This window comes from Lacerta agilis, chromosome 1, assembly GCF_009819535.1.
Source record: "Lacerta agilis isolate rLacAgi1 chromosome 1, rLacAgi1.pri, whole genome shotgun sequence".
Lineage (NCBI taxonomy): Eukaryota > Metazoa > Chordata > Lepidosauria > Squamata > Lacertidae > Lacerta > Lacerta agilis.
This window is the reverse complement of record NC_046312.1, coordinates 33,087,276-33,115,037: the sequence shown is the minus strand read 5'-3', so window position 1 is coordinate 33,115,037 and position 27,762 is coordinate 33,087,276. Positions and strand designations below refer to the sequence as shown.

The 27,762-nt window shown below is 39.7% G+C and overlaps 1 protein-coding gene across 10 annotated transcripts in view; it reads left to right on the top strand.

Moving 5' to 3' along the window:
* NPAS3 (neuronal PAS domain protein 3) overlaps positions 1-27,762 on the top strand; it is a 629,290-nt gene that overhangs the window by 182,174 nt on the left and 419,354 nt on the right. For 9 of the 10 annotated variants that reach the window (XM_033143786.1, XM_033143768.1, XM_033143794.1 and 6 more), the window contains 2 exons: positions 14,706-14,950; positions 15,060-15,110. In XM_033143786.1, coding sequence (XP_032999677.1) covers positions 14,706-14,950; positions 15,060-15,110 — 296 coding nt within the window. The remainder of the gene's footprint in view (positions 1-14,705; positions 14,951-15,059; positions 15,111-27,762) is intronic. The other variant, XM_033143778.1, reaches the window with a different exon arrangement.

The following is a 27,762-nucleotide window of genomic DNA, read 5'->3' as shown; positions in this document are numbered from 1 at the left end:
AAAAGCTCTCTTAGTTCAACCTCTCCCTCCTTCAGGATCTCTGTTAAATGTTTAAGCTCGCAGACTTGTACACACATCTCCAGGTCATCATAAGCTGCATAAACACTGGTTGTCTGGCTTTTAACTGCACTGGGAACTATTTGCAGAAGTTTGTGGATATCCTCTGTTTTATTCAGCTTGCTGAAGCTTTCTAGGCAAGCGTGATCTCTTAATGAAAGTAGGCTAACAAGCTCTGATTGCTTATTGCTCATAGCAATCTCCCTTGTTGTCAGTTCATCTTTGGTCTGTAGTGATTTATTAGTTCCCACTTCGAGCAATTTTAAGATTACTTTTGTATGCCTTTGACGTGGTAGCCCTGTTGATGCTGTGTAACCACATTCATTTTGGACATTTATTTGTGTTGCATGAGCAGCAGGGTACCCATCCTCCCACCACACAATCTCTAGTGTAGGAAACACTTTCACTTTCATAGAAAGTCGATGGGACCCCATGCCAGCTATAACTTCTAGCACGTCTTTCTTTCTATCTTTCCAACTGATGAATGGTTTATCATAAATTTGACTAGTTGTTCTAACTGATCTCACAGATAGGTCACTGGTCATATTGCAGGTAGACACTCCTTTACCAATATCACAGGCTTTTTCAATAACGTGACTACTGTAGTCTAGATTGGGTTCATGGTTTAGTGACTTGATTGGGTTTATCATATTCACATGCATGACCCGCCTCCCTTCACCATGCTGAATTATGTCGTTTATATCATTCATTTTTGAAATGATCTTAAAAGGACCTTCCCAGGTCAGTTGTAACTTGTCCCCTTTTACTGGTCTGATTAATAAAATATCTTGTCCTGGCTCAAAAGATCTCTCACGTGCTTTCGTCTTATCTTGCCCATGTCCTTGTAATTGGCAAGTATGGCACGTTCGACAAAATAACTTTATTTGCTTGCCCATCCCAGGCCAAAAGAAATTTTGGGACACCCTTTGTTTGGTTCTGGTGATTCCCAAGTGACCTCCAAAGATACTGCCATGTGCATGTTGTATTATCTTGGTTCTGAATTCAGTAGGTACTATCAGTTGCCTGTGGATCTCATTACCCCCTCTATTAGGCTTTAAAAGAATCTCCCTGTATAGCAACCCATTGTTGACTATAAACCGCTCCGGGCTTTCAGGGGTTAATACTGTATTCACGGCTGTGGCTTGAAAATATTTCTGTAAATCTGTATCTAGTTTCTGCTTGGCTGCAAAACTAGCTGCTTGACTATTTGTAACTGGCATTATACTTGTATCTTGTGTCAGTTCAGCAATTGTATCAGGCCTTTCCTCCTGAGGTAACTGTCGCAGTTTTTGTGCCCTAGTTATTACAAATGCACTCTGTACATGGTCAAGGAGATCCCACCCGATTAACATTGGAGCTGGGATTTCTGGTGAAACTGCTACTTGCCATTTTCCAGACCATTGTTTATATGTCAGATTAACTAATGCGACTGGCAAGATTTCTGGCTGTTTTGATATTCCTTTTAAACTGATTGTTTTGCCTTTAATAAAGTCTTCTGGCTTTAACAAATCAGGATGTACAATACTAATCTGAGACCCTGTGTCTTTTAAGCCTTTATATGGTTTACCATTCACCCAAATTTCTTCTCCTGTTTTGTGTAATAGCATGTCATCTTGTTGAATTATATAGCACCTCACAACTTGGGCCACTGGTAACTCATCAGCCTCTGACTGGGCCTCGGTTGTCGTGGCAACCATGTTGGCAGTTGGCTCTGTCTCCACAGTTTGGACACAATATGTCTGCTTCTGAGGGATAGTATTTGCACTCCTAGTTCTGATTTCAGTTCTACAGTCCAGTTGTCTATGGCCTTTTTTCCCACATTGCCAACAGATTAATTCAGGCCTTTTACCCTCACTATATTTATTTACTTTTCCCTCAGTCCCCCCCGTTGTCATAGGCGTGTTATGGGGAACATTTGCATTGGCGGGAAAAATTTTCTTGGCAGTTTCTGTGGTAAACTTTGTGGGCTGTTGCATTCTCTTAAACTTATTTGTTTCCCACTGTTTGTCCTTATATTTTGGGGCATCATAAGCGTGTTCTCGGATTTCATTTATTTCATCTGCCAGATTAGCAGCTTCCCGGATGGTTTTAGGTCGTCTTTCTTTAATTAAATACTTCAGATGGGTATTAATCGTGTCATAAAATTGTTCTAATGCGAACACCTCTTTTATTTTCGCCACAGAATCAGCACCCTCCTGTTCTAGCCACTTGTTTAAATAATTTGTAGTTTTAGCTCCTAGTTGAGCAAATGTTTCCTCACGCACTTTTGTTATTGTTCTAAATTTTTGTCTCAGTTGTTCTGCAGTAATTCCGAATCTGACATAAACCAACTGTTTAAATGCTTCAAAATCTTTAGATTGATCAGATGGCATTTGAGAATAAATCTCTGTTAATGTTCCACTAATACGCGCTCTCAGTATTTGCATTTTCTCCTCATCTTTTACTTCAAAATCTTCGCAAGCCCTCTCAAAAGAAATGATAAACGCTTCAGGATCGTCTTTATCTTTGAAGTCAGGGAATCTTTTTAAATCCACCCTGCTAGGATTTTGTGTGGAACTATTGTTGTTGTTTCTATTATCTACAGCTGATAATTCAAGTCTTTTCATTTCTAATAAATATTCTCTTTCCTCCCGTTCTCTTTCTCTCTCCATAGCTAAGGTCATTTCTTTCTCTTTCAGTTCTCTCTCTTTTGCCTCAGCTTGGAACTTTAATTCTCTCTCTTTTGCTTCAGCTTGTAACTTTAAGGTCATTTCTTTCTCTTTTAACTCTCTTTCCTTTGCCTCAGCTTGTAACTTTAAGGTCATTTCTTTCTCTTTTAACTCTCTCTCTATATCTAGCTTTGCTAGTTCGATTTTCAAATTAAATTCCTTCTCAAGTTTCCATTTTTCAAATTCCTCTGAGGCTTTAAAACTAGTCCCCCAGCAGGATTTTTGTTAACTGTTTCAGTACTGGTTTCCTCAATCTGGGAAACCCCATTTTCTTCTTCAGAGCTTTCTACTTGTGAGTCCCTAAGAGCTGTTTTAGTCTTTCTAGGTGGCATTTTCTATTTATTTGGTGGTATTATTTCTGTACTTAAATCAAGGATGTTTCAGTTAAACTATTTCTCCAGGCTTAGTTTCCACAGTTTAGGTCCAAAGTCACGCCTAAAGTTACCTCAGTGCACTTTGTCCAGCGTACTTTTCCGACCTCTCACTATAAACCTTTCTGCCTGAAATAGTTTCAAACGCAAAGTATCTTTGTAACTCTCACACAATCTCACAGTCTTAGGCGCTATCACACCACACCCTAGGGCCAGGTAATTCCTCTCTGAATTCCCCTTCTCCCTTTCCAGGTGTATGCGATCCCCCTTCCTGACTAGATTGTAGAGTCTCACAGAAGTTTGCTTAAATCCTCTTTAAGCCTCACACTTCACACAATGCGTCACCCTTAAATCCTTCGTGTACCTTGGCACTTCTTGCCAACACTTTAGATCTTTGATCTTAACGTGACCACCACTTTATGACAATCTTTCGTCCCGACGCTGCCACCACTTTAATGTCGCGGGCCCTTCGCCCTGTACAGCCCACCCCCGGACGTTTTACGGTCTATGAGTGCTGCACCAACGACAAACAGTCCCCAGCTGCAGCCCTTCAGACTACTAGCTGGATCCTGCTTACTTCATTCACCACAGACGAGGATATTGTGAACTAAAAAGATGTTTATTGCGTACAAAGCTTGTGGTTGCTGATAAATAAAAGGTTGTTCAATAAGCTTAAAACAGTTGTCCTATACCGGCCTAATACCTCTAAATATTACCGGCCTAATACCTCTAATAGTAAACTAAATATCAATAACAATGCGTTTCACAATCTCTTTATCCTCTCTGCTAACATCCACCTAAGACTCTAAACTCCCAGCTCTATCTCTTGACTCACACTTCAACTCCCCGCACTTAACTGCCTCCTCCTGCCCACACTTCAACTGCCTTACTGTCCACTGGGAGGGGTGTTTTATACTCAGGCTAAGCCCGCCCCTGAGGGTTCTAACTGTCAGAACACTTAACCCCTACCTGGCATGAGGCTAGTTCTCCACAGAGGGTGCTGAAAAACAAAAGTTAGCTTCCAAGTTAGGAGTCACTTGTTTATTTTATTTTATTTATTTATTGAATTTATACACTGCCCTACACCCGGAGGTCCCAGGACGGCCCACAGAACAAAACCAGAACGCGAAACCACAAAACCAAGTTACTGCTCTAACTTGGGTAATTTGTGATTTTTAGTTTCAGTTGTTTAGCATTTAGAAGTGTAACCAACCCGCACGTATGTCAATGAAGCATGAGGATTCTGCATGCAACTGAAAGTTATCCTAAAAGGTGTCTGAGAGGCCAATGAAGTAGTCCCATTCCTGGCCTGAAATGGGGTCCCTCCAGGCTTCTTTGTTTGGCCCGCAGAACCTCCTTGGGGCAGAGCCTCCACTCAGTCACACCCACTTTCTGCAATCCACACCCCACATATTGTTTCACACCCTACAGGCCTCTCTGTATGGCCCTTGAGACCCTTAGTTTGCCATGCCAGTTGCTGACCCACATCCTTTATCCCTAGATGTCAGGGACCTTGCTGAAGAGGGCTGCACTGAGGAAGAATGGTGGGAGCCACCCCCTCCTCCTGATCCTGATCCTGAATCTTCCCAGGAGCAGGAGGACAGTATAGATTTGGAACAGTGGTTTGCAGAGGGGCATAGTTCAGAAGGCAGAAGCTGGGAAATACTGCATGGGGAACAGCTAGCAGAAGAAACACTAGAAGAGAGAGAGAGTTAACAGTTCACAGTCTCTGAATAGTATCCACCCCCCTTCCCCAAAGTGTCTGAATAGAAAGCACAGAGACTACAAACTCAGATTACAAGGTGTAGGAGTGATGTGGATTAATAGGGACAGAGGAGGTGACTTTAATTGGGAGCACCGCCATTCTGGTTAGATGCTTTCTATTGTTCTTCGCTGTGTTGATTAAAGAAACAAACTGGTGAGAATTCCTTTTGTTTGATCTGCTCATTTATGGCCAGGGGGGGAGGAAGCTGATTCCCCGAAGCCTGACACTAGACCATGCCCTTCAACACATTGCTTTGTGCTCTTCTTGAGTCCTTTTGTCTGCTTGGATATCCCCTTGAACTTTGACAATGCCCCTTGCTTGCCTGGATAGAGAGGTGGCTGGGTATGTAGAAACCTCTGACTTTTGTGTAACTCGAAATGTGGCCTACTGTATAAATATAGGTATCTAACCTGTTGTTCCACCAGCCTTTGCCTCTGGCTCAGCTCACCAGTGCCATGTGGTCCCAAAAAGGTTATCTGTGAGGAAATGTGACTATTACACTGAAAAAGGTCCACACACACCCACACACCCGCCCAGTGCTTAATAGCTTGTGGTAATATTGGTTAAGTGGGGGAAGAAAGCAGAATACAGGCATCCAATTTTATTATGCCCGGAATTCTAACATAATTTCTTCATTCTTTAAAACATACACTTTCACACAAAAAAACTAGCGTTAAGAAGCAGTTTTCTCTTGTTTTTATTTTGCCGCATCTCAGGTATTCTCTTAACATTTCCACAAAGAAGGAATGCTTTCTAATCAAAGTCATCCCTAAATCAAGTTGATTTAAATCACCAATGACTCTTCATGGATTTTAATCAACATTTCTATTTACACTTCACTGCTTTCCTAAGAGAAGGTATAATCCCATTGGTTGATAAACATTTAAAACATTTTGATTTACAACAAAATAGAGTCCCTTCCACGGATTTGCAATATCTTTTGACACTTCAGAGAGCACATTTTAAACAGAGTGCAGTATTTTTAGGTCAAGTTATGCATTTTAGAATGTTAGAGAATAAACGATTATTCTCTACAGCTACCCATTAGAGTCCTTAAGAAGAACATCTGATAGTTACTGGATAATATGTGTGTTTGTTAAAAGCTAAACGTTGAGTTTTTGTGATATAATAATATTTTCATGATATATTAATATTTTCATGACATAATAATTGTCATATCATAATAGTCATATCATCTCATATCAGACAACTTTGAACTTAAGCAAGCAGAAATTATAATTTGCAAGTATAAAACAGACTCAGTAGATGTTAGTGACTGATGGGTTTTGTTACCCATTGGTTGTAAGTCACTTTGGGTTGCTGTGGGCAATATAAATCAACTATCAAATTCAAGAATAATAATAAAATAATTACCACTCTTGATTGAGGCACGTGTGTGAAATCTACTTTTCCATGTTCAAGGAAAAAGTCCTTCTGGAGCATGAATGATTAGTGGGAATTTAGCTCAAAATGTGCTAGGGGGATTGTTTTTCTGTTATGAGAGCCAAATGCTGGAAAAGGTAGGCTTTTGGTCTGATCCAGCAGGACTCCTCTTACGTTTTTATGTTTCCTCCATAAGCCTGGCTCTGTTGGACTGGAAAGAGGCTGCTGTCTATCCAGTACAGCTGGTTCAGAAACTGGCACATTTATGAAAACACACATAAATTACTTTGATTGAAGTCTGGATAATAGAGGGACCTCCAAAGGTGTTCAGGAAAGAGAAACATAGGCAAGATCAGAACTTTTTACCGAAAAAAGAGAGCCTTTATTGAGAAAATAAAACAAAAGACAATTTACAGATTAACTATTAAAGGCTGAAGAAAGCGGAAGGGGAAAGTGAAAGTGGCGAGACAAAGGTGGCTAGGTGGTGATTTTTCATTGTTTTGGAGCTGAAGTGGTGGAGAGAGGGGCCTTCATTGTAGGCCAGGAAATAAAAGCAGATGAAAAATGAATAACAGTGCATGAGAAGCACCTGCTGGATCAGGTCAGTGCTTGACCTCACAGTCCAGTAGTCCAGCTTCCTGTTCTCACAGGGGCCAGCCAGAAGTCTGTGGAAAGCAGGGAAGCAGGACCTGAGCACAACAGCGCTCTCCCCATTTGTGTTTCCCAGCAGATGACATTCAAAGGCAAATTGCGTCCTACAGGAAAGGTAAAACAGCCACTGTGGCCATTGATAGCCTTATCCTCCTTATTTGTCCAGATCCTCTTTTAAAGCTGTCCCAGTTATTGGCCATCACTACTTCTTGAGGCAGCGAATCCCATCCCTTAACTACGTGCTTTGTGAAGAAGCTCTTCCTTTTGTCTGTCTGAATCTTCATTGCATTCAGTATCCCTGGATGTCCCTAAATTCTAGCGTTAACAGGGAGGGAGAAAAGCCATGTCTACTCCTAACCATGTCTATTGCATTGTGATATTTCATATGAAATTGTGGTTTATAAATATTTAAACTAAATATCCAGAAGTAAGTCCCAGTGAATTAAATGGAGCTTAGATCCAGATAAGTAGGGTTAGGATTTCAGCTAAATATACTAGTGGCAAACACAGCTTCACAAATTACAGTACAGTGGTATCTTAGTTGTCAAACTTAATCCGTTCTGGGAGTCCATTTGACTCCAGGAACCGTTTGAAAACGAAGGCGCGGCTTCAAATTGGCTGCAGGAGATTCCTGCACTCAAATCGGAAGCTGCATCGGACATTTGATTTCCAAAGGACGTTTGAAAACCGGAACAATTACTTCTGGGTTTTTGGCGTTCAGGAGGCATAATGTACATGTACCAAGGCATACAAGAACCAAGGTACAACTGTAGTTGCTGCTAAAAACAACTTCTGTGTGTAACTGGCTTTCTACATAGATCTATCTCTCACATGGTGAGTCTCTAACCTGCACCTTGTGGGACCACTGCTGTTGGTACAGAGTCAGAATGATGGGGACAGAAACATGAGAAGGCCATTACCAGCATTATGGCATCCTGAAACAGGATATCCAAATAGGGCCCCTACCACAAGGAAGGATGTTCTGGCATTTAACATGTTGAAACATTTGGAAGGGCTTTTTTTCTCTCTCTTTTTTCCACAGAGCCCTGTACCTTTTTATGACAAAGTACTTTTTTATTCTGACTCTCAGCTGAAAGCTGCAATGTGTATTTGTTTGTAAACTTCAGTCATGAAAAGAGTCACATAGGAAATTGCTGCTGTTCCACCAAATTAGCTTCTCGGATATCTTTTTAATTAGAGCCCATAACTCAGATTCTTGGTATTTTAGGAAGATGAACAATACAAATTGAAGTACAGATATTTTTCAGTCAGCGCTCGGTTCAAAGGAAGCTTTTATACACAGATGAGGTTGCTAACAAATAGCATGTCATATGATAATGAGACTGTGTTTTCTTCAGTAATTTCACATTTGTAAACCACACTGCTGGGAAAGTAAGTGGAATGTTTATCTACTCTATTTTTACACTGACAAATCTCTGTTAAAGACCAGGGTGCCTAACAGAGACAAAGCAAGTGTATATATATAAAAAAGAAGAAGTCTAAACTCTAAATCACTTATACAACACCTTCAAATACAATATATTACACTGGTTCAGTATGCTCATTTCCACACGAGTATTCTTTTTAATGTAGAAGACTTCAATTTATGTTTAAGAACAAATAAACTGTAGTACTTTGACAGCCGTTCACACTTAATTCTTTGCGTTAAACCAACAGCATTCTTTTCCACAAACATCCATTGTTAGGACAAAGCTCTCAGACAGAATTTATGAGAAATGGAATTATGTTACCAAGGAGATAGCATTTACTATAATGAAGAGGAGATCCTGGAAAATGGCCCCTTTTACAGCAGCTCAGAACAGAGCCACAAAAGCAATTGATTGGTCTTGGCATTTAGTCTTATATCAGCTGTGTCATCCATTGCTTCAGGAGTGAGAACACTAATCTAAAGTGACATTTCTGTTCTGGCGGGCTTTTCTGCCCTGATGAAAGCAATTACTTCATTCTTAAATGATAATTTGCTGGAGTTTCAACCACTTTAATTGATAACTTTTTGTTCTGAGAACTTCAATTGTGAAGTGATTAGCTGATTTTGTAAATAGAAATTTAAGGTGTGAAATTTACAAGTTGCTCTGAAATAAAAGTGCTCCTTACTCTAGTAGTTCTTGCTAGGTAAATCAACACTTTTGCTATATTTTACTATATTTTAGCTGCCAACTAGATGGTTCAAAAGGGGGGGGGGTGATCTTTGCAGCATTTGGATCTTATATAAACAGCCACTATTATTGATTATGACATGGGCAATAGCAATTTATTTAATTGATGTTTGAAGCATACGTGCATTAATGCAAAGAGATGATTTATAAACACAGAAACCTATAGCTAAAATCTTCCAAGGCCATTTCAATCCAGAAATACCTCAAATGATTGCTTGGAATTTAAGCATCGTTCTCTGCTCATATAAAATGTAGGCTGTAATTAATAGAATATTTAAAGCTTTGCAAAATCTTATTGTTAAGAGATAAATTACTAAAGCAAACGTTTTATTTTTCTTTGTATAGCTAAGGCATTTTAAATGGCACCCGGTTCTGTATTTTCTTGCAGAGAGCCAAAAAAATGGTCATTTAATGTGTTAAATTGGAAATATAAAGCAAAAATGAAGGTCAAACTGATTTAGCACATCAAACAGTCTTTGTCAGCCAAGCTTAATATATCCTGAGTTTGTGGAACAAATGAAATTTTGCTGCTGTGTTACACTTTGCTTCCAAACAACCATTACAACTGGTTTTATATATTGTGTGAGCATCAGACCATCAAACAGTGCATCTTTACTGACGTGTTGCTGCAGTGATGATCTACAGCAGCAATCTGCCATTTATATAAGGGCAAAATGTGCATCTATATTTAGTTGTGAAATTGGCCTATTATACTCTTGATGTTTACAGAGGCTAACATAAATTAATGATGACAGCTATGAGCAGTGCATTAGTTAAGCAGCAGAGTTCTTACCTTGAACTTGAAGGTTCCAGCTTTAACTTCCAGCATATATGCTAGGCAGTTTTTTCCGCACATTAAAGGGAAGCTTCTGAAACCATTACCTTTCCTTGGGCAGGATTAAAGAACTTCATTTTGTGGCCCATGCCACTCTAGATAATAACAAATAATAGTTTTGTTTACGGATCTGCCTAAATTTTTCCCTGAGAGGAAGCTGATATTTACAGAATTTTTTATTTGGTGGGCGAAGAATAATTAGGGACCTGAATAATTATTAATGCAAATGGCTAATCTGACCAAATCTGAAGTTTGCCCAATAACCAGACTGAAATGTTTGGCAGAGTAATGCAGTTTTCCTGGGGGTTTTGTTGCATATATATATATATATATATATATATATAGGTTTAACCCTCAAGTAAGTATTCATATGCAGTTCATGTCGGAAGTGGTGTAGGTTCTGCAGCAACTATAGATTCCACTGTTAACTATGACCAGAGATCTGACAAGTATGCAGGTGTTCAAAGGTTTGTGAGTTAAAATGATGAAGGCTTTGATGAATTTTTAATAGTTGAATTCTTAATACAGGTTGGCCTTCTTTCTTTGAGCCTGCATTCCAGATTAATTGATAAATAGTGGAACTGTGCAGTGCTAGATTCTCCTAAGCAAACAAGTAAGGAAAATCTATTTTAAAAATCTGACCAGTTGACTTCTCCTTAGATCTTAGTTGTTGCATCTTTAAAGGAGAATTATGAAAGGCTTTTAACCTTACTCTTTTTCAGTGCAGAGACACTTTTTCTCATTTTTTTTAAAAACACCGCTTTTATTAAACAGAAATATTGCCTTAATAATTGTTGAACTCCTGAGTTCAGATGCCACCTGTATGAGAAGCCTAGGGGGTTTGTGCATTCTCTTTGCTTGGAGTTTATCTAGAGGCTAACAGTGTTAGTTTGTTGTAACAAATTGCAAAGCAACCTAAAGACTAACAAATTTAATGTGAAATACACTTTCGTAGGATAGAGCCCATTTTATTTTATTTGATGAACCAAAATGTTGTGGCTATTAACTACCTTAACTGCACACAACCTTTTCTCTCTCAGAACCAACTGCCAACAGAGTATCTTGTTTCAAAATTAAATATTTGCTTGCTTCCAACAAACAGAATGGCTTCAGTTTCTTTTCTTTCCATGTTGAATTTGCCCCTAGAGACATAGGTAACCAAGTCAGCAACACCTCCTGCCAAGGAGGAACTAATAATCTAATCAATGTTTTTATATTTGCTGTTAGCCGCCCTGAGCCTGGTTTTTAAACCGGGAAGGGTGGGGTAGAAATAAAAATGTATTATTATTATTATATTATTATTATTATTATTAGTAGTAGTAGTAGTATTAATAGATGACACCTGTACTCAGGGCTTTTTTTTTTTGCAGAAGGAACTTGCCGGAACTCAATTCCAGCACCTCTCAGGTGGGCGCCATTGGCATTCTAAGAGAACAAGCAAGGAATTCATGCCAAGTTCCAGCCCCTCTTTTTCTACGAAAAGAGCAATGCCTGTACTTTAGGGATGTGCCCCAGAGATAACACAGTCTCCTGCACCTGATCCTTGTTCTGTGATATTTCTTAATACCAGTTTACCGTCAATTTATCCAAATGTAACATGCCCCATCATTACAAGGGGATTAGGACTCATATAACCTCTGAACAGCCAGTGGCTTTTGAAACTGCCAGATACCACCCCAACCTCTTTTGTCGGAAGATCTCATGTACAGATCTTCTGGTGGTGACTAGCCGTCCATTTCTTGCTCCATTTCTCCTGTAATTTCAGCAAGATGGCTGTGCTTTTTCAGGCCCAACATTACCACTGGGGAAATTCTACCACTATGATGATAGGAGCAGTTAACATGATAATTATGCTGCCTTAAGTGATATTAGGAAATGTAAAGCAATTGTGACAGTCATAAGTAGTGTGTTTATGTCTTTGACTCATTATGATTCTTTCAGAAGATTCCGATTCTATCAAATAAATATAGGTATTAGGAGTTTCTTTTTGGAAAGTAGACTAACAAGGCATATATATATAATAAAATAAAAATTAACAATACGGTACTGCAACAGACTGGCAAATTAATCGGCAGAGAACTCCTCAACCCTGCAGCCCTTTCCTGACATCTGCCTTCATGCAAACGCCTTTTGCATTTCCACTTTTCTTTGCCCACGTCTACATACTCTTTCTGACGGTACCTGGGAAGGAGCCAGGAGCCAAGACAGGCAGCCATGATTAGCACTGCAAAAGAAAACACAGCCCTACATTGACTGCTCTTGCAATTCTTGCGTCAAGGTTAGGAGACAAGGAGGGAAGTGGGTCTGGCTGCCACCATGTCAGACAGCGCGTAGCCTTCTCTGCTTTTTAATACTAGCTAATGCAAATGGGCACTAGATTAATGTACAAGCTGTGTCATTCCCACTGGCTTATGCCATTATATCATAGTCTCAACAACCTTTCAGCCCCTAGGGCCTTATTTTATGGTTATAGCCCTCCAAACCAATCACTATTTATTACAACTACAGTCCTGTCACTTCAAAAGACTTTTGGTAAGATGTGTAGAATATGGATGTGTAGAATATGACACTTCACATTTCAGGAATAGCTGAATGAATTTTTGAATTTTCTCAGAATGGAAGGAACAGTACCAAACAAAATTTTAGATGGTGTATTAAAAAGGCAATGTTAGCACAATATGAATATAAATATAATGTTTTATAATAGCATCTATCTGCCGTGTTTTCAACAAAAATGTTTGACTTTCTGGAAAAATAAAGCTGACTTGAGACTGGTTTATTATTGTCCCAAGAAAACTGCAACAAGTTAGCAAGACACACAAGGTTGCATCCAGACTTAGTCAGGCTGAGAGTAGGCACATTAAAATCAGTGGGATGAGGTTTTCTACATGGGCACTTTCCCAGGAGTAATCTCTATTGAACTCAGTGGGTCTTACTTCCGAGCATAGGATAACACTGTAACAGCCTAATTATGGCAGTAAACAGTAGTGCAGTGCACACAAATGTTCCTATTATTGGGCTCAGTTGAGCCATCTTCTCTCTGGCTCCAAGGAAAAGTAATTTGTGAGTCAGTAGCCTATGGAGAACAGGGACTGTTAAATGGGTATGCACTGCTGTCATAGTAAATAATGTGGCAATGCACATGTTGCCAAGAAGGGGGAAAGACTGGAGAAGGCTGCTGGGGTCCCGTATCAGTTCCCTCTCGTTAATGCATGGACTGCACCCTATATTTGCATATTAAAGCATGATTTTTGACTTTGCATTGTGGATTGTGAAATTCAAGAACTTCACATTTTGTCCTACAAATTTTTAATTAGATAAATCTATACTGCCATAGAACAGATTCCTGGACATAACTGAGTGAATGTGAAGGGGGACTGTGCATGCTGTATTGTGGTCAGTTTTTTTAGGATGAGTATAGCTGTGGTTGAAATTGTGGGAGGAGCTGAAGAATACCATATTTGTAAGTTTGTTAGAGTAGTGAGAGGGAGTGTCTAGAAGCGACAATGACAGCTTTTAAAATAAATTATTGGGTTAGAGCCAAATTATTGGGTTGGACTCCTCCTTCTGACAAAAAGACTCCTTCTGTCCAAAGAAGTGAAGCCTATTCAGTCGAGAAAGAGACTTTTGATAAAACTCCCTATGGTAGGAACATAAGAATGAGCCTTGTACAGAACAGTTGGTCCACCTAGCTCATGGTTGTCCAGACATGAATGGGAAAACATATTTCAAACTAAGAGCCACATTCCCTCATGGGCAAGCTTCTGAGGTTCCACATGCCGGTGGTGGGTGAGACCAAAGGCAGAAGTGAGTGGAGCAACTGATACGACCTTTTAAACCTTTGTACAGTCAGCTACATATCAGCGGCACACCCCCATACCTCTCTACCCATCCATCCATCCATCCAAGCAAGCAAGAGGCATTATTCTACCTCTAGGACACATTCCAGCCAGGGAAAACCACTTGGGTAGGGCATGGATCAGGGCTGGTGAGAGGCAAAGTTAGGGATGCAGTCTTGAGGACTGAATAGAAAGGTTCCCCACCTTTGTTCAATACAGTCAGTTCTATATAATCAGTAGACCTCCAAAGTTTCATGTAAGGGTCTTTTTCTAATTCGAACTGGAGATGCCAGAGACTGAACCTGAGACCTTTTCCAAGCATCTGTTTTGTCACTGAGCTGTGGATTCTCATATTGTGTTTGGAGAAAGTGTGGTGTAACACAAGGAATTGTATTTTGTGGGCTAGTGGAGTTGAGAAGAACCAGCTGCTACTCACCATACTGTATAACTGATGGTAACTCACGAGACTGAGTTTGCTAGGCAAACTTTGCAGCAAGCATTAGGGAAGTGAGAACTATGGTGCTGTTTGCAGAGCAATTGCTAAAATTGAAAGACAGTTAATAGTAATTAATGGATAGCATTATGCTTTATGCCAAACACACAGTCCCTCTGTACTGAAATATTTCCATCTGTCCTTTTATGGTACCATATTCTCAGTTTTATCGTTTGACATTTGGACAAAACATCTGTAGCAGAGTGAGATTTTTTTTTTTAAAGACCTCGTGTATTATAACAAGTTACTTGTCGATCATCTCTGGAAAGAGTACACACTCAATCGGGTTCAAAGAACAAACTATAATTCAGCATTTTTCTCAAGCTTATATGTGCAAGAATTTCATGTCTGTATTTGGAAAATGTTTACATTAGAACTCTGACAGAACACAATATTGATGAATGCCCTACCCTATTCTTGTTTCAGTTTACAAGCCTTGAGAAAGGAAAAATCCCGAGATGCTGCTCGTTCTCGCCGGGGGAAGGAAAATTTTGAGTTCTATGAGCTGGCCAAATTGTTGCCACTCCCTGCAGCCATTACCAGCCAGCTTGACAAGGCATCCATCATCCGACTAACAATTAGCTATTTGAAGATGAGGGACTTTGCTAATCAGGGGGATCCGCCATGGAACTTGCGAATGGAAGGACCACCACCCAACACATCAGTGAAAGGTATGGAGTTGGATGATCATAGTGTATGAAATGTGGCAGCCTATACTGATCTCTAAATTGAAATGTTTACCATCCTTTCTTTTTTCCCTGCATATCAAATCCTTTAAAGGGATACAAATGTGGAAATCTGAGGTCTGCATGAGAAAGACACCATGTGAAGGTGAAATAAACCTCTTATTCTATTTATATTTTATTTTAAAACAGAGATCTCAGCACAGCTATTGTACTGAGAAAATGAATTTTAAGTATGTATTTTTTTTTACAGTCCAACCCTAAGTTAAATGCCTCTGAATCCACTGAAATCTTAGTGAGCTTAGGCACACTTAACTCTGTGTTGGATTGTAGCCATGAAGCGCAATCCCTATGCATGTTTCTTTGGAAGTAAGCTCCACTGTGTTCAGAAGGGATTTCTCATAAGTAAGTTTCCATAGGATTTCAGCCCTACAATTTTCACACTTCTAACTGAAAAAAATGCCGCTGTATGTCACTGTAAAAGAGGAAAGTCTGTTAGTTTGTTGGATCCTGTGTACAGAGATAACAGTTATAATGATCTTGTTTTATTTATTATTTCATAACTCAGCAGATACGAAAGCAATTTCTCAAAAAAATGGCCTGAAATGATAAGGAATTAAATCATTCAATTGAGCACAAATGAAAACCAGATATTAAAAAGAACCCAAAATTGGGTACAAACACTTCTATTTATAGCCTACATTATGTCGCCAAAGTTAAGTTACTGGAAGCCAAAGTAGAGTTCAGGTATTAGGTTATTGTTTATGTTTCACTGCGTGTTATGAACTTGTGTGAACTTAAAATGTACTTTATAGCTTCTTATCTATGACTAAAGTCCACATTTTTAACAAATCGTGAGTTATATATAAAATGTGTGAAAGGCTCCCCTCCTCATGTTCATAGCCCATTACTTTAGTGCATTGATTCGAATCCGGACTCGTGAGTGACAAGGATTTTTCATAACTTTCTCCACGTGCATGACATTACCCCTCTCTACATCACAAGCAGCTTATCAAATTCAGGAAAGAGTTTCTTGTGATAGATGTGAAAGGGGTCAGAAGCTGGGAAGTTTTAAGTGCTCAGGTATATTTCTCATGCTCTCCTTTGGATGATGGTGAGCGTGAAATAAAAAAAGAATAGGATGACTCACCTTTGAAAGCTTTCTTAAATAATCCCTGTTGTTAGTAAATACAACAGGATTACTTTAGTCACTCATTTTTTTATGCATAACTGTTTCTGAAGCATAAACTGCACTATGCTGTTGAACCCTGTGTGCAATAAATAGTGTTTTTTACACAATGGATAAGAGTGTAAAATTATTTCTGGGTTTTTTTTTAAATCACACTGGACAGCTGTCTTCAGAGTAAAAGCTATTTCTAACTACAGTGGTAGCTGTGCAGTACGGAACAGCCTCATTTGGACATAATACTGCTGTTGTTTCCCTCACCTCCTTTGGCGTAGCCATGAGGAGATCAGATAAGGTTGCCATATGTCTGGAATTTCCTGGACATATCCGGAATACTGCAGCCACAAGCAGCGTCCGGACAGAAATCCGCTAAATGTCCGGAAAAAGAAACCCTTCTGTCCAGATTTTCACTTTTTTTAAATATGGCAACCCTAGATCAGAAGCATTTGCTTCCATTTTCAGTTAGCCAGTTTGTTATTATTTCCAAACTGGGAAATGTGATTATTTTAAACTGTGATTTATCCAGCCAAGTCACTATCTCTTGAAGCTGGCTTGCTTTGACAAGCCATAGTTAAAACTAACCACAGTTTGTCTCAGCTTGTGCATCACAAGAAACTGGTTTGTTGAAAACAGAAGCAAATTCTTCCAATCGCCTCACAGGGAGGACAAGAGGGAAGGGAGAAATGCAGGAGTCTGAGACTTGGTTACATAACACTAAACAGTATTCCAACTGTTCCAAAGTATTCCAACAAAAAGAAAATTTTATTTGAATCTGAAAGAAGGAATGCAGAAGATGATGTAGCACTTAATGTTCTTACCTATGAACTAGAAATCGTAACGTTTATGTGGATTGGCACCTGTATGTTTCAGTTGATTCTATGTTCTAATAATGGTGATATTCTATATACTGTTGTGAATATCAGGCCTAGAGCAGAGCAATTGCAACCACTTCCTGGATGTCAAAAGCTAGGTTGGTTCTAAAACAAGCCTATGGTTCTCAAGCCATCCTAGTTCTCCATTTGACAGTCTGATAAATATTTTTACATTCATATAAAGAGAATGTACTTGGATTTACGTGATCTGCAGCACCTGGGTACTTGAGTTTTGAATTCGGGACAAAGCTAGAATAATCTCTGTTGAAGTTGCACGGCCAAATAAGTTTTGCAGTTGGTTTCAAGAGTGGGATATGTTCAAAAAGGATACGGTGTATTTCACTTTTTATTCAGCTGAATAAATTGTGTTCCATTGTAGTCCTGAAAGATTTTTTTATCTCCTCTTTTTAGGCTTTAAGGGCTGACAGACTTAAATATGGGTTAGTGGGATGTTTGCTCACAGCAGAAGTGGTTTATAAAATAAAGACAGGGCTCCCAAACCTATGTTTATCTCATGTTAAGGCAGAGGAATGGGATATTTGGAAAGGACAGGCAATAGCAAACAGGTAGGGGCTGCTTAATCTGTCTTCACACACCCCTCTGGATGTTTTAAACTACTTTTTAACCCAAATGAAACTCTGAAACCAGAAGTGAGCCTAACTGAAATGGAAAGGCCCTGTGGATGTTTTCCAGGGTGGGGAGGGGAGAAAATCAGAGGTTGTAGTGGAGCACAGCATTCTCCTGTAAGTGCCTTGTATTTCTGTTGCTTTTGTGTATAAGCTTGGGAGCACACTTTTGCTGAGATACCCTCCCAGTGTGTGACCTGTATTATAGCCTCTTTAACTTGCTTCAGTAATCTGAAACTACAGGTATGTTTGCAAACCCTGTAGCACTGAAGCGCTTGTTACTTCTGCTCTCTGCTTCTGGTAATCTGGATTGGATGGGCTGAACCGTCCAGTCTAATAGCCTTTTGGTCCTTTCCAGTTGTATGATTAGCAAAGAGATTGCCTCTCCACCTTAAATTACGCTTTCCTTTGAAAAACACTCTGTGTGGTATTTCTGTTTCAAGTGGTGTGGTTTTGTGGGAGTTAAATAGGCATTTGGAGCAAGAATATTGATAGCCAGAAAATGGACGGGAGCAAAAGTACATTTGAATGTACAAAAACGGTTTAATGTAATTTGGGAGAAATCACTTTCTGAAAAATTGACACCAATGGTTAAATGACAAAAAAACAACCCCTAACAGACCTTCATGGTCTAAGAGACTGGTGATCGTTTATCCAGTGCACAAAGACTCTACAGGACAAATTACTGACCACATTCTACAATATATAGTTGTGTTAGCATCTTCCTTTATATTGACATTAGCAACTTTGGGACTCTCTCCCCTTCTGTGGTTACATGAACCTCGCTACTATTATTTAGAGCTAAACTATGCTTTCAGGTTGTGCAAAAGAGGGTGGGACAGTGGGATGTTTAGTTTGTAATTTTTCTCTTTTCAATATGCAACTTAATTTATTTTTGCAAGTATAAAATTAAAATGAAACAAAACAACTTTTTCTTTGTAATTGGAAAGTTTAAAAACCAGTTTGTAGAAGGTTATTTGAAATAATATAAAACAAACACTATTGCATTATTCTGGTAAATGATGTTAGGTTATATGTGAGAATCTGCTACATGTAGAATTAGCTCACCAGTGCCTAAGTTTCCTTTCTTCACTAGTTTTATTTGAATATAAACCCGTTACATATTATGAACATCTTTTTGAAATTATACCAAATATATAAGGTATCAAAATACATTAATTCTATTGTAGCATTCTATTTCTGCTTTGAAGGGATAAATAATCTCATAAATATCCTGTAGCACTATAACAACATGGCTCCTACAACTACAATAAAAGCACTATACTCAGTACCTTGTGTCTCCCCAAGTAGGCTCCTAAAGGCATTTGGAGAATGCATGAGAAATACTTGTGCTGTATAAACCATGGCTATTTGAAACAATGAGATGGCCCGTTCTTGTTAATAATTCCACATACAAGCTTAGTTTTAGATTTGTCCCTGATGACTATAGCAATTTAATCATTTTAATTTAGAGCTTCAGAAAGGTGCTTTGCTCTGTCCTGTCTACAAAGGCTGATGAATTTGTTTTCTTATGCATGTTTTGTATGGATTATTCCAAGTTGCGCTTGCAGAAAGAACATTCAGGTGACACTGTGTAATATTTCCCAAGTCAATTACTTCATGGAAATGATATGTTAAACAATTGCAAAGCAAGAGATAGTTTTCACCATTGTTTTTAGAAAGATATGTATTGTTCCTGATCAAATATACATTATTCAAGGAATGACCATCAGAAAAGGGAATGGGAATGGTCTAGTACAGACCTCAGCAGGAATAGAAGCTTTCAAGCCCTCAAAGAGCCACATGACAGTGGCATTTATTGAGTTTCAACTGTACTTGCACACAGAGGGATTCCTGAAATCAAGTGATTTAAATTCATTGGATTTCAGGCATAGGCAAACTCAGTCCTCCAGATGTTTTGGGACTACAACTCCCATCATCCCTAGCTAACACGACAAGTGGTCAGGGATGATGGGAGTTGTAACATCTGGAGGGCCGAGTTTGCCTATGCCTGGATTAAGTGAATCAACAAAGAGAATCAGTTAGAACTGACCCATAATTTTTATATGGACCCATAATTTATATAAATTTTATGAAGAAATTATTTAAGATTACTATTGTTTTTCCAAATGAAATAAAACAATTTTTTCCTTTGAATCGATTGATTCTAACTAATCTGAAGTCTTTTTCATGTTCATGGTGTGATAAGAAATCACTAAACGTACTCTTGTGCATGACTGCCTGTTTGATTCACTCTTTGGATTAGTTGAATGCACCTCATAGACATGTTTTAGTTGTCATTTCGGCTTTCATTTGTCTCAAATGGAAACAGTGGCTTTTGTTTCCTATGGGTCATTGCCACATGGATGTGCAGAATTGCCTGCCACACTTCATTCATCATCCGTATCACATAGATAAGCAATACATACATATTTTGCTGTGATTATTTACACACAATTCAGTGAATACACAATTTTTAAACAGTGAATTTATTTCGAATTATCCTGATGACCATTTTGTATGTTAATTTTTTATGTTAACCAGTTCACGGAGATTAGGAGATGGAAAATCAAGCATTCCTGCGGTGTTGCATTTTAAAAACTGAAATTAACCATAATGAAATGTCCAGTAAGTCCAGATCTCTCCATTTCATGCTTTCAAATGATAGTGCTGTTCATGTTTAACTGTGATACACAGGTATATATCTATGCATTTTACCAAAATGCTACGCTCCTTTATCTCAGGTCAGGGGCAGAGGGTGGTGCTAGGGAAGGAGTTGTCACCGCGGCATTCCTTGGTGTGTCGAGTGCCGCAGGGCTCAATCCTTTCCCCAATGCTTTTTAATACCTTTATGCACCCCCTTGCCCAGATTGTCCAGAACTTTGGGCTGGGTTGTCATCAATATGCTGATGACACCCAGCTTTATCTGTTGTTGGACGGCCATCCTGACTCGGCCCTGGACATACTGACCAGATGCTTGGAAGCTGTGACTGGATGGCTGTGTGGGAGCCGGTTGAAGTTAAATCCTTCAAAGACAGAGGTCCTCTGGCTGGGTCTGGATGACATGGGGTTGGGAAGCCAACTCCTGTCTCTTGCGGGGGCTCAATTAGTGCCAGTGCCTTCTGTCACGGGTTTGGGTGTAACCTTCAACACCTCCCTCTCTATGGAGGCGCAGGTTGCAGCTACAGCAAAGGCGGCATTTTTCCATCTCTGTCGTATTAAGAAGTTGGTCCCTTACCTTTCTCGCCCTGATCTGGCCACAGTGATCCATGCAGTGGTCACCTCCAGGCTTGATTTCTGTAATTCGCTATATGCGGGGCTGCCCTTGAAGCTGTCTCAAAAACTCCAGCAGGTGCAGAATGCCATGGCAAAACTCCTTATGGAGTCACTTTCATCCAGTGCTTTACCAGCTGCACTGGCTCCCGGTGGAGTACAGGGTCAGGTTCAAGGTGCTGGTTTTGACCTTTAAAGTCCTATGCGGCCTAGGACTACGGGACTGCCTCTCCTGGTATACCCTGCGGAGGACCTTAAAGTCCATAAATAACAACACTTTGGAAGTCCTGAACCCCAAGGAGGTTAGATTGGCCTCAGCCAGGGCCAGGGCCTTTTCAGCTCCGGCCTGGTGGAATGCCCTACTGCAGAAGATCAGGGCCCTCCGGGATTTGACATCTTTCTGCAGGGCCTGCAGGATGGAGCTGTTCTGCCTGGCCTTTGGGCTGGACTCAGTCTGACCCCCCTTTCATATTTTTTTAACGGAACCCCTTATATGGGATTTTGTATATAAATTTTCCCTCGGCTCTTTTTGCTGGCCCATGTAGGACCAGCATGGATAGTTGGCCCTGATGAATATTTGAAGTTTTCTCCCCTTATGATCTTAATTTATGGGCTACCACTAAAATGAGGCTGCATTTTAAGCTGTATTTTAACATATAATTTATTCAACTGTTTGTTTGTTTGTTTTTTATGTTTTTACTGTATTTTATATTTGGTGTTAGCCTCCCTGAGCCCGGTCTTGGCCGAGGAGGGCGGGGTATAAATAAAAATTCATTACTACTACTACTACTACTACTACTACTACTATAAATCTTGATCCTCCTTCAACCTGAATTAGATACCCCAAAGACTTAGAAAAATAAGTACATTGGGTTATATGTACAAGCCGAAGGAACCCATCCATATCAGCCTGCCTGTTTCTTAAAATCTTTGGAGGAGAGGGGACTATTCTTTGGGCCCAACCATTGGAGGGCATTATGTGGCAACATTAGATAAAGCCTTCTCTGTGGCAGAGCCCTGTTTGTAGAACACTCTCCCTTTACATACTGCTATCATTCTGGCAACTAGTTATATGTATTTTTAATGCATTCAAAAAAATAATTCAGTTGCTGACTGTAGCCTGCTATGGTCTTTCTAGCTGCTTTTATTTCTTAGGTGGTGCATTCATTGTTGTTTATTTTATAATTTTGGTTGTTTGGTTCTATTGTATGTTTTGTATCCCACTTAGATGAAGGGCGGATTTTAAATATTTTAAATAAATAATTCAATTTTCAATTCAGAATGGATTGTTTAGCTGTACAAGTGGTGCTGTGGAAACTTCAAAGATACTTCCAGCTGTGTGTAGAGTTTTCCTCATGCACAGGTTGCTATGTAGGATTGCAGCCCTAGTTAATAAAAGTATTATAGCCTAAGGACAAACCTTCTGAGGAAAAAAAATAAACACAAACTGTAAAGTATCAACTCACATTTTTAATTATTTAAGTGACCCAAAATATACAGTATGTTCAGTTCTTATCAAAATTTAAGTAGTTTCCTCAGCCTGCTTTTTTCTGCATTTGCAAAAATGTTGTTCAAGAAACAAGAAAATCTTATATGAAACTTGCCAATCTATTTTGGCATGGGTATTTGTTATTCCCTTCCTGTCTTCATTTTCATTTTTATCTCTCACTTTCCTGTCCATGATTGCTATAGTCTTGAACACAATGCCTACACCTCAAAAAATGGTCATCTGCAGGTGGTTTCAATGAGTTGAAGTGACCACATAGGACACTTGATGGGCCATAGCCCAGTTTCAATCTGGTAAATAAATTGTCTGGGTATGGACTAGATGACCCTAAGAGTCCCTTCCAACTCTACAATTCTGTGATTCTATAAGTAAGAATGCAGTCCATCCATTGTGGCTATCATACAACCTCCACTTACCTTAGAAGAACTTGAATAGGAAAATCACATAGGGCTGTATTCAATAGGCAGATCATTCTGTGAGTGAAAGGATTTCCCCCTGCATGTTCAGCGGGAAGAGAGAGGAGAAATCTCACTGAGCAAGCACTGATTTTTTCACTTGTGCAACATTACCTGAATTTCACCCTCAGTAGCTTACGCAGTAAAGTATAAGCATGTACACAAGCAGGATCATGTATGGTATTTCTCATTGTGCTTTGTGAGTATTTGTCCTCCTTTGGTGTTTCTGCTACTTCGTTTTCTAGTTCTTCAGTCAGGATCAGGACAACATTCTGGGATGGCATGAAAAAGAGATTCAGCATCACTTCCTTCTTGGGGAGAGGATTTATCCCCTCTGAGTCAATGAGTCCTGCCTCCGTGGAGAGAGACAGTCTCAGCTCAAGTTCTTGCAGCTGCAACAACAGGGATACTAAAAGACCCACAATAGAGTTGAATGTAGAGCAAGTTCTAACCACACTGGGCGCCAAGCATGAAGGGTGCCACAGGGCATCGCAGCTATGACATAATAAATTTAGCAGAACGGGAGGCAAGAGGTGGGGGTGGGCAGGCGCTGAATTCTGGCCTCGCACACGGCACCACTGAAATTTGCAAGACAAAAGTCTGCCTCATTAGGAGGAATTTAGGAGGAGAAAGTCTTGACTGAGAAAGCACCCAAGAGAAATTTTTGTTGAGTAACAAAATAAGGTTTTGCAAGTGTAGCAGTGAACCAGCCGGGCATAATTATTATTTTCAGGCTCTTCTGGCTAACAGGTGATGGGTAGAACAAATTAGGTTTCCAAAGAATAAGACCCTCTTTCTATAAGTACCAGAGCAAGCAGAGTGGGTAGCCCTCCCAGTGTGCTGACATCTGAATTGCCTGGTGCACTCCTGTCATGTGACCCTAGATAGCATCCTAATCTCTCTGATACTGTTCAAGGTATTTTCCTTGAGAAGACACACTAGAGGACAATGCTCAGTATCACTAAAGAATTTCTTATATCCTTGCAGCAGACTACAAATTAATTAACTTGCACCCTGTCGTGTGTGCATGTGTGTAATCTTTCAGTCATGATTTGGCAGAGCTATGTGACTTTTTGGTTAATTCAGGGACATTGTTCCATGGATAACTTGGAAGAGATTTTTCTTCAGAAATTTCAGCCTGCCATTTTTAAAGAGGAAAGACTTATTAGATGGTTGCTTTAGTTTTTTTGAGTGCTATTTAATTTTTATTTTGCTTTGGTCTCTATATATGATATACTTGATAGTGATTTTACTATGTCAACTCTTTAAATTCTGACAGTGAGACTTTGCCCTTAAAAAGCAGGGCAGAAGTTAATGAATGAATGAGTAGTCTGTTCCAGCTGGCACATGGAGGCAAGTTGAGCTCTCCTAGAATATCAATTGTTAGATTAGTCTATCTGAACCTATTAGTTTTCCAAGACTAGATAAAAAATTGTTGTGGGTTATGTAGTAGACAATGCCATCAAGGAACTGAACACAATCCAATTGGAAAAAGAGTTAGTTCTCTCTTCAAAGGAGTGTTTGTTTCTCTGGGCAGATCAAAACTTTTCTATCAAAGATGAAACTTGTGTATAATGTCACAAGCATCATGTCTTACGGGCAAAGGAAAAAGGTTTCTGGGCCTGGGGGGATGGACTTCCATTGCTAGAATATTCACACATCAGGTTCAGATAGTTGATGATGGATCTCTTTAATGTCAAGAAAATCATCAGATGCACTCGAGTCTCTGTCTCATAGTCCTTTCTACTTGCTAAGAGGTTGTGGATACCTAATGGAAACATGACTGAAAAGGTTTCTGTATTGCCTTCCTGCAGATACTTCAGCAAATCAGCATGCCTAGGAGTCTATAGTTTCCAGAAGTCCAGCCTATCTCGAACCTCCTTCCCCAAAATTTCCAGTCAACTGCTATATTGTTGTTGTTGTTCAGTCGTTCAGTCGTGTCCGACTCTTCGTGACCCCATGGACCAGAGCACGCCAGGCACGCCTATCCTTCACTGCCTCCCGCAGTTTGGCCAAACTCATGTTAGTAGCTTCGAGAACACTGTCCAACCATCTCATCCTCTGTCGTCCCCTTCTCCTTGTGCCCTCCATCTTTCCCAACATCAGGGTCTTTTCTAGGGAGTCTTCTCTTCTCATGAGGTGGCCAAAGTACTGGAGCCTCAACTTCAGGATCTGTCCTTCTAGTGAGCACTCAGGGCTGATTTCTTTGAGAATGGATAGGTTTGATCTTCTTGCAGTCCATGGGACTCTCAAGAGTCTCCTCCAGCACCATAATTCAAAAGTATCAATTCTTCGGCGATCAGCCTTCTTTATGGTCCAGCTCTCACTTCCATACATTACTACTGGGAAAACCATAGCTTTAACTATACGGACCTTTGTCGGCAAGGTGATGTCTTTGCTTTTTAAGATGTTGTCTAGGTTTGTCATTGCTTTTCTCCCAAGAAGCAGGCGTCTTCTAATTTCGTGACTGCTGTCACCATCTGCAGTGATCATGGAACCCAAGAAAGTGAAATCTCTCACTGCCTCCATTTCTTCCCCTTCTATTTGCCAGGAGGTGATGGGACCAGTGGCCATGATCTTAGTTTTTTTGATGTTGAGCTTCAGACCATATTTAGCGCTCTCCTCTTTCACCCTCATTAAAAGGTTCTTTAATTCCTCCTCACTTTCTGCCATCAGGGTAGTATCATCAGCATATCTGAGGTTGTTGATATTTTTTCCGGCAATCTTAATTCCGGTTGGGGACTCATCCAGTCCAGCCTTTCGCATGATGAATTCTGCATATAAGTTAAATAAGCAGGGAGACAATATACAGCCTTGTCGTACTCCTTTCCCAATTTTGAACCAATCAGTTGTTCCATATCCAGTTCTAACTGTAGCTTCTTGTCCCACATAGAGATTTCTCAGGAGACAAATGAGGTGATCCGGCACTCCCATTTCTTTAAGAACTTGCCATAGTTTGCTGTGGTCGACACAGTCAAATGCTTTTGCGTAGTCAATGAAGCAGAAGTAGATGTTTTTCTGGAACTCTCTAGCTTTCTCCATAATCCAGCGCATGTTTGCAATTTGGTCTCTGGTTCCTCTGCCCCTTCGAAATCCAGCTTGCACTTCTGGGAGTTCTCGGTCCACATACTGCTTAAGCCTGCCTTGTAGAATTTTAAGCATAACCTTGCTAGCGTGTGAAATGAGTGCAATTGTGCGGTGGTTGGAGCATTCTTTGGCACTGCCCTTCTTTGGGATTGGGATGTAGACTGATCTTCTCCAATCCTCTGGCCACTGCTGAGTTTTCCAAATTTGCTGGCAAACTGCTATATAGATGTTAAGTATTCCAAAGCTTTATAGCTGCTTGGAAGCTGAAAAGCACCAATTAACTCCCTGAGTGTAGTGTGATCAGGTCCTCTCTACCCACCTATATGGTATCCATAAATCCATAAATCACGTATGTGATGGTATCCCCTATGGATATCCAGATGGATATCCAGAAGTACTCCTTATTTTAGGAGTACTAAAAGAAGGGCTGGATCAGGATCTTATAGCGAAAGCAGAAGCTGCATTTATCTCCATCCTCTGCTACATGAATAGGCAGCTTTTTTCAAGACAACCATTCATTAAGTTATGGTGTCCCCTTACTAGTCACTGGTTCCCCATGTGGAATTAAAATCTATTATCCCAGTTTTTATGCTTATATGAGCCTGCTGTGAAATTCATACTTCTAGCAGTGTCAAAGGTGTAAAGATCAACCTTGGCTAGGTGACTTGTTGCAGTCATCACTGGTGCATGCAGAACATCCAGAGAGCAGGTGCTAGAGGGAATCAGCTCATTCTGTTAGAACAGGTAGCTCAGCCATTTTTCCTGTATTCCTGTCTCTTGCCACCCCAGCCATTTTGGGATGTCTTCCTGATCCTGACTAGAGCTAAGACTTAACAGGTAAGGTAACAAAAGTTTTGCTTTCTAACATTATGTCATATCTTTCCATGTTCAGACTGTGTGCAAAAATAAGGGGAGTGGAGAATAGAATGGAAAACAATGTTATAACATTATTTTAATTTTCACTTTACCATTCTGATTGATGGATAATGTATAGCAATGTTGTTCATACTAGTGGAGTAGTGTATAGACCAGATGATATAATACATTATATTGTATTCACCCAAAATCTATATATTTGTCAGCTGGCTGTCATATAATAGGGACATTTTTCTAAATTAAGCGGTTAAAAATGCTTGCTGTTGACAATGAGCATAATTTCCTCTGTCTTAGTGATTGCTCTAAAATCTCTCTGATGACAAGTATGATGCAAAGACAAAAGATTATGCCATTGAAAAATGTGTGTACGTTAAGGGTTACACAGCTGTTTGAAATTAGTTTACATTTTGAAGAATAGAGGAAAACAACTTAGGGAATAAGCTATTTACGAGTACTGCACTAGGTAGCAATATTTTCATGATGGAAATTCATGCAACTAAGAACATGGGTAAGGATTATTATTATTATTATTATTATTATTAAATTTATCCCACCCTTTCAAAGCTGACCAGTGTGGCAAACACATCAGTGTCAGAACAAAACAGTTTAAAGCAGTGGCATGTTAAAAGACATCTAAAAATAGTTAAACACACACACACACGCTACTATAGTATTGTTTCAATCTTTGGGGAGGTGGGGTGATATTTCATCCTTCGTCTTCAAGGCCGTAATTTCTGATACAATATGGAATGGGCCAAAGGATCTAAGAATTGGTGTAAATAAATTCCACTCTCCCATCCCAAATCTCAGCTCAGTGTAGTTTTGGACCTTGCCTCCACCACCTTCTGGTTCCATGCCAGCTCCATCACTTCTGTCAGTGTGAGGAAGAAGACAGTTGCCCTACTCCTCTTTGCTTCT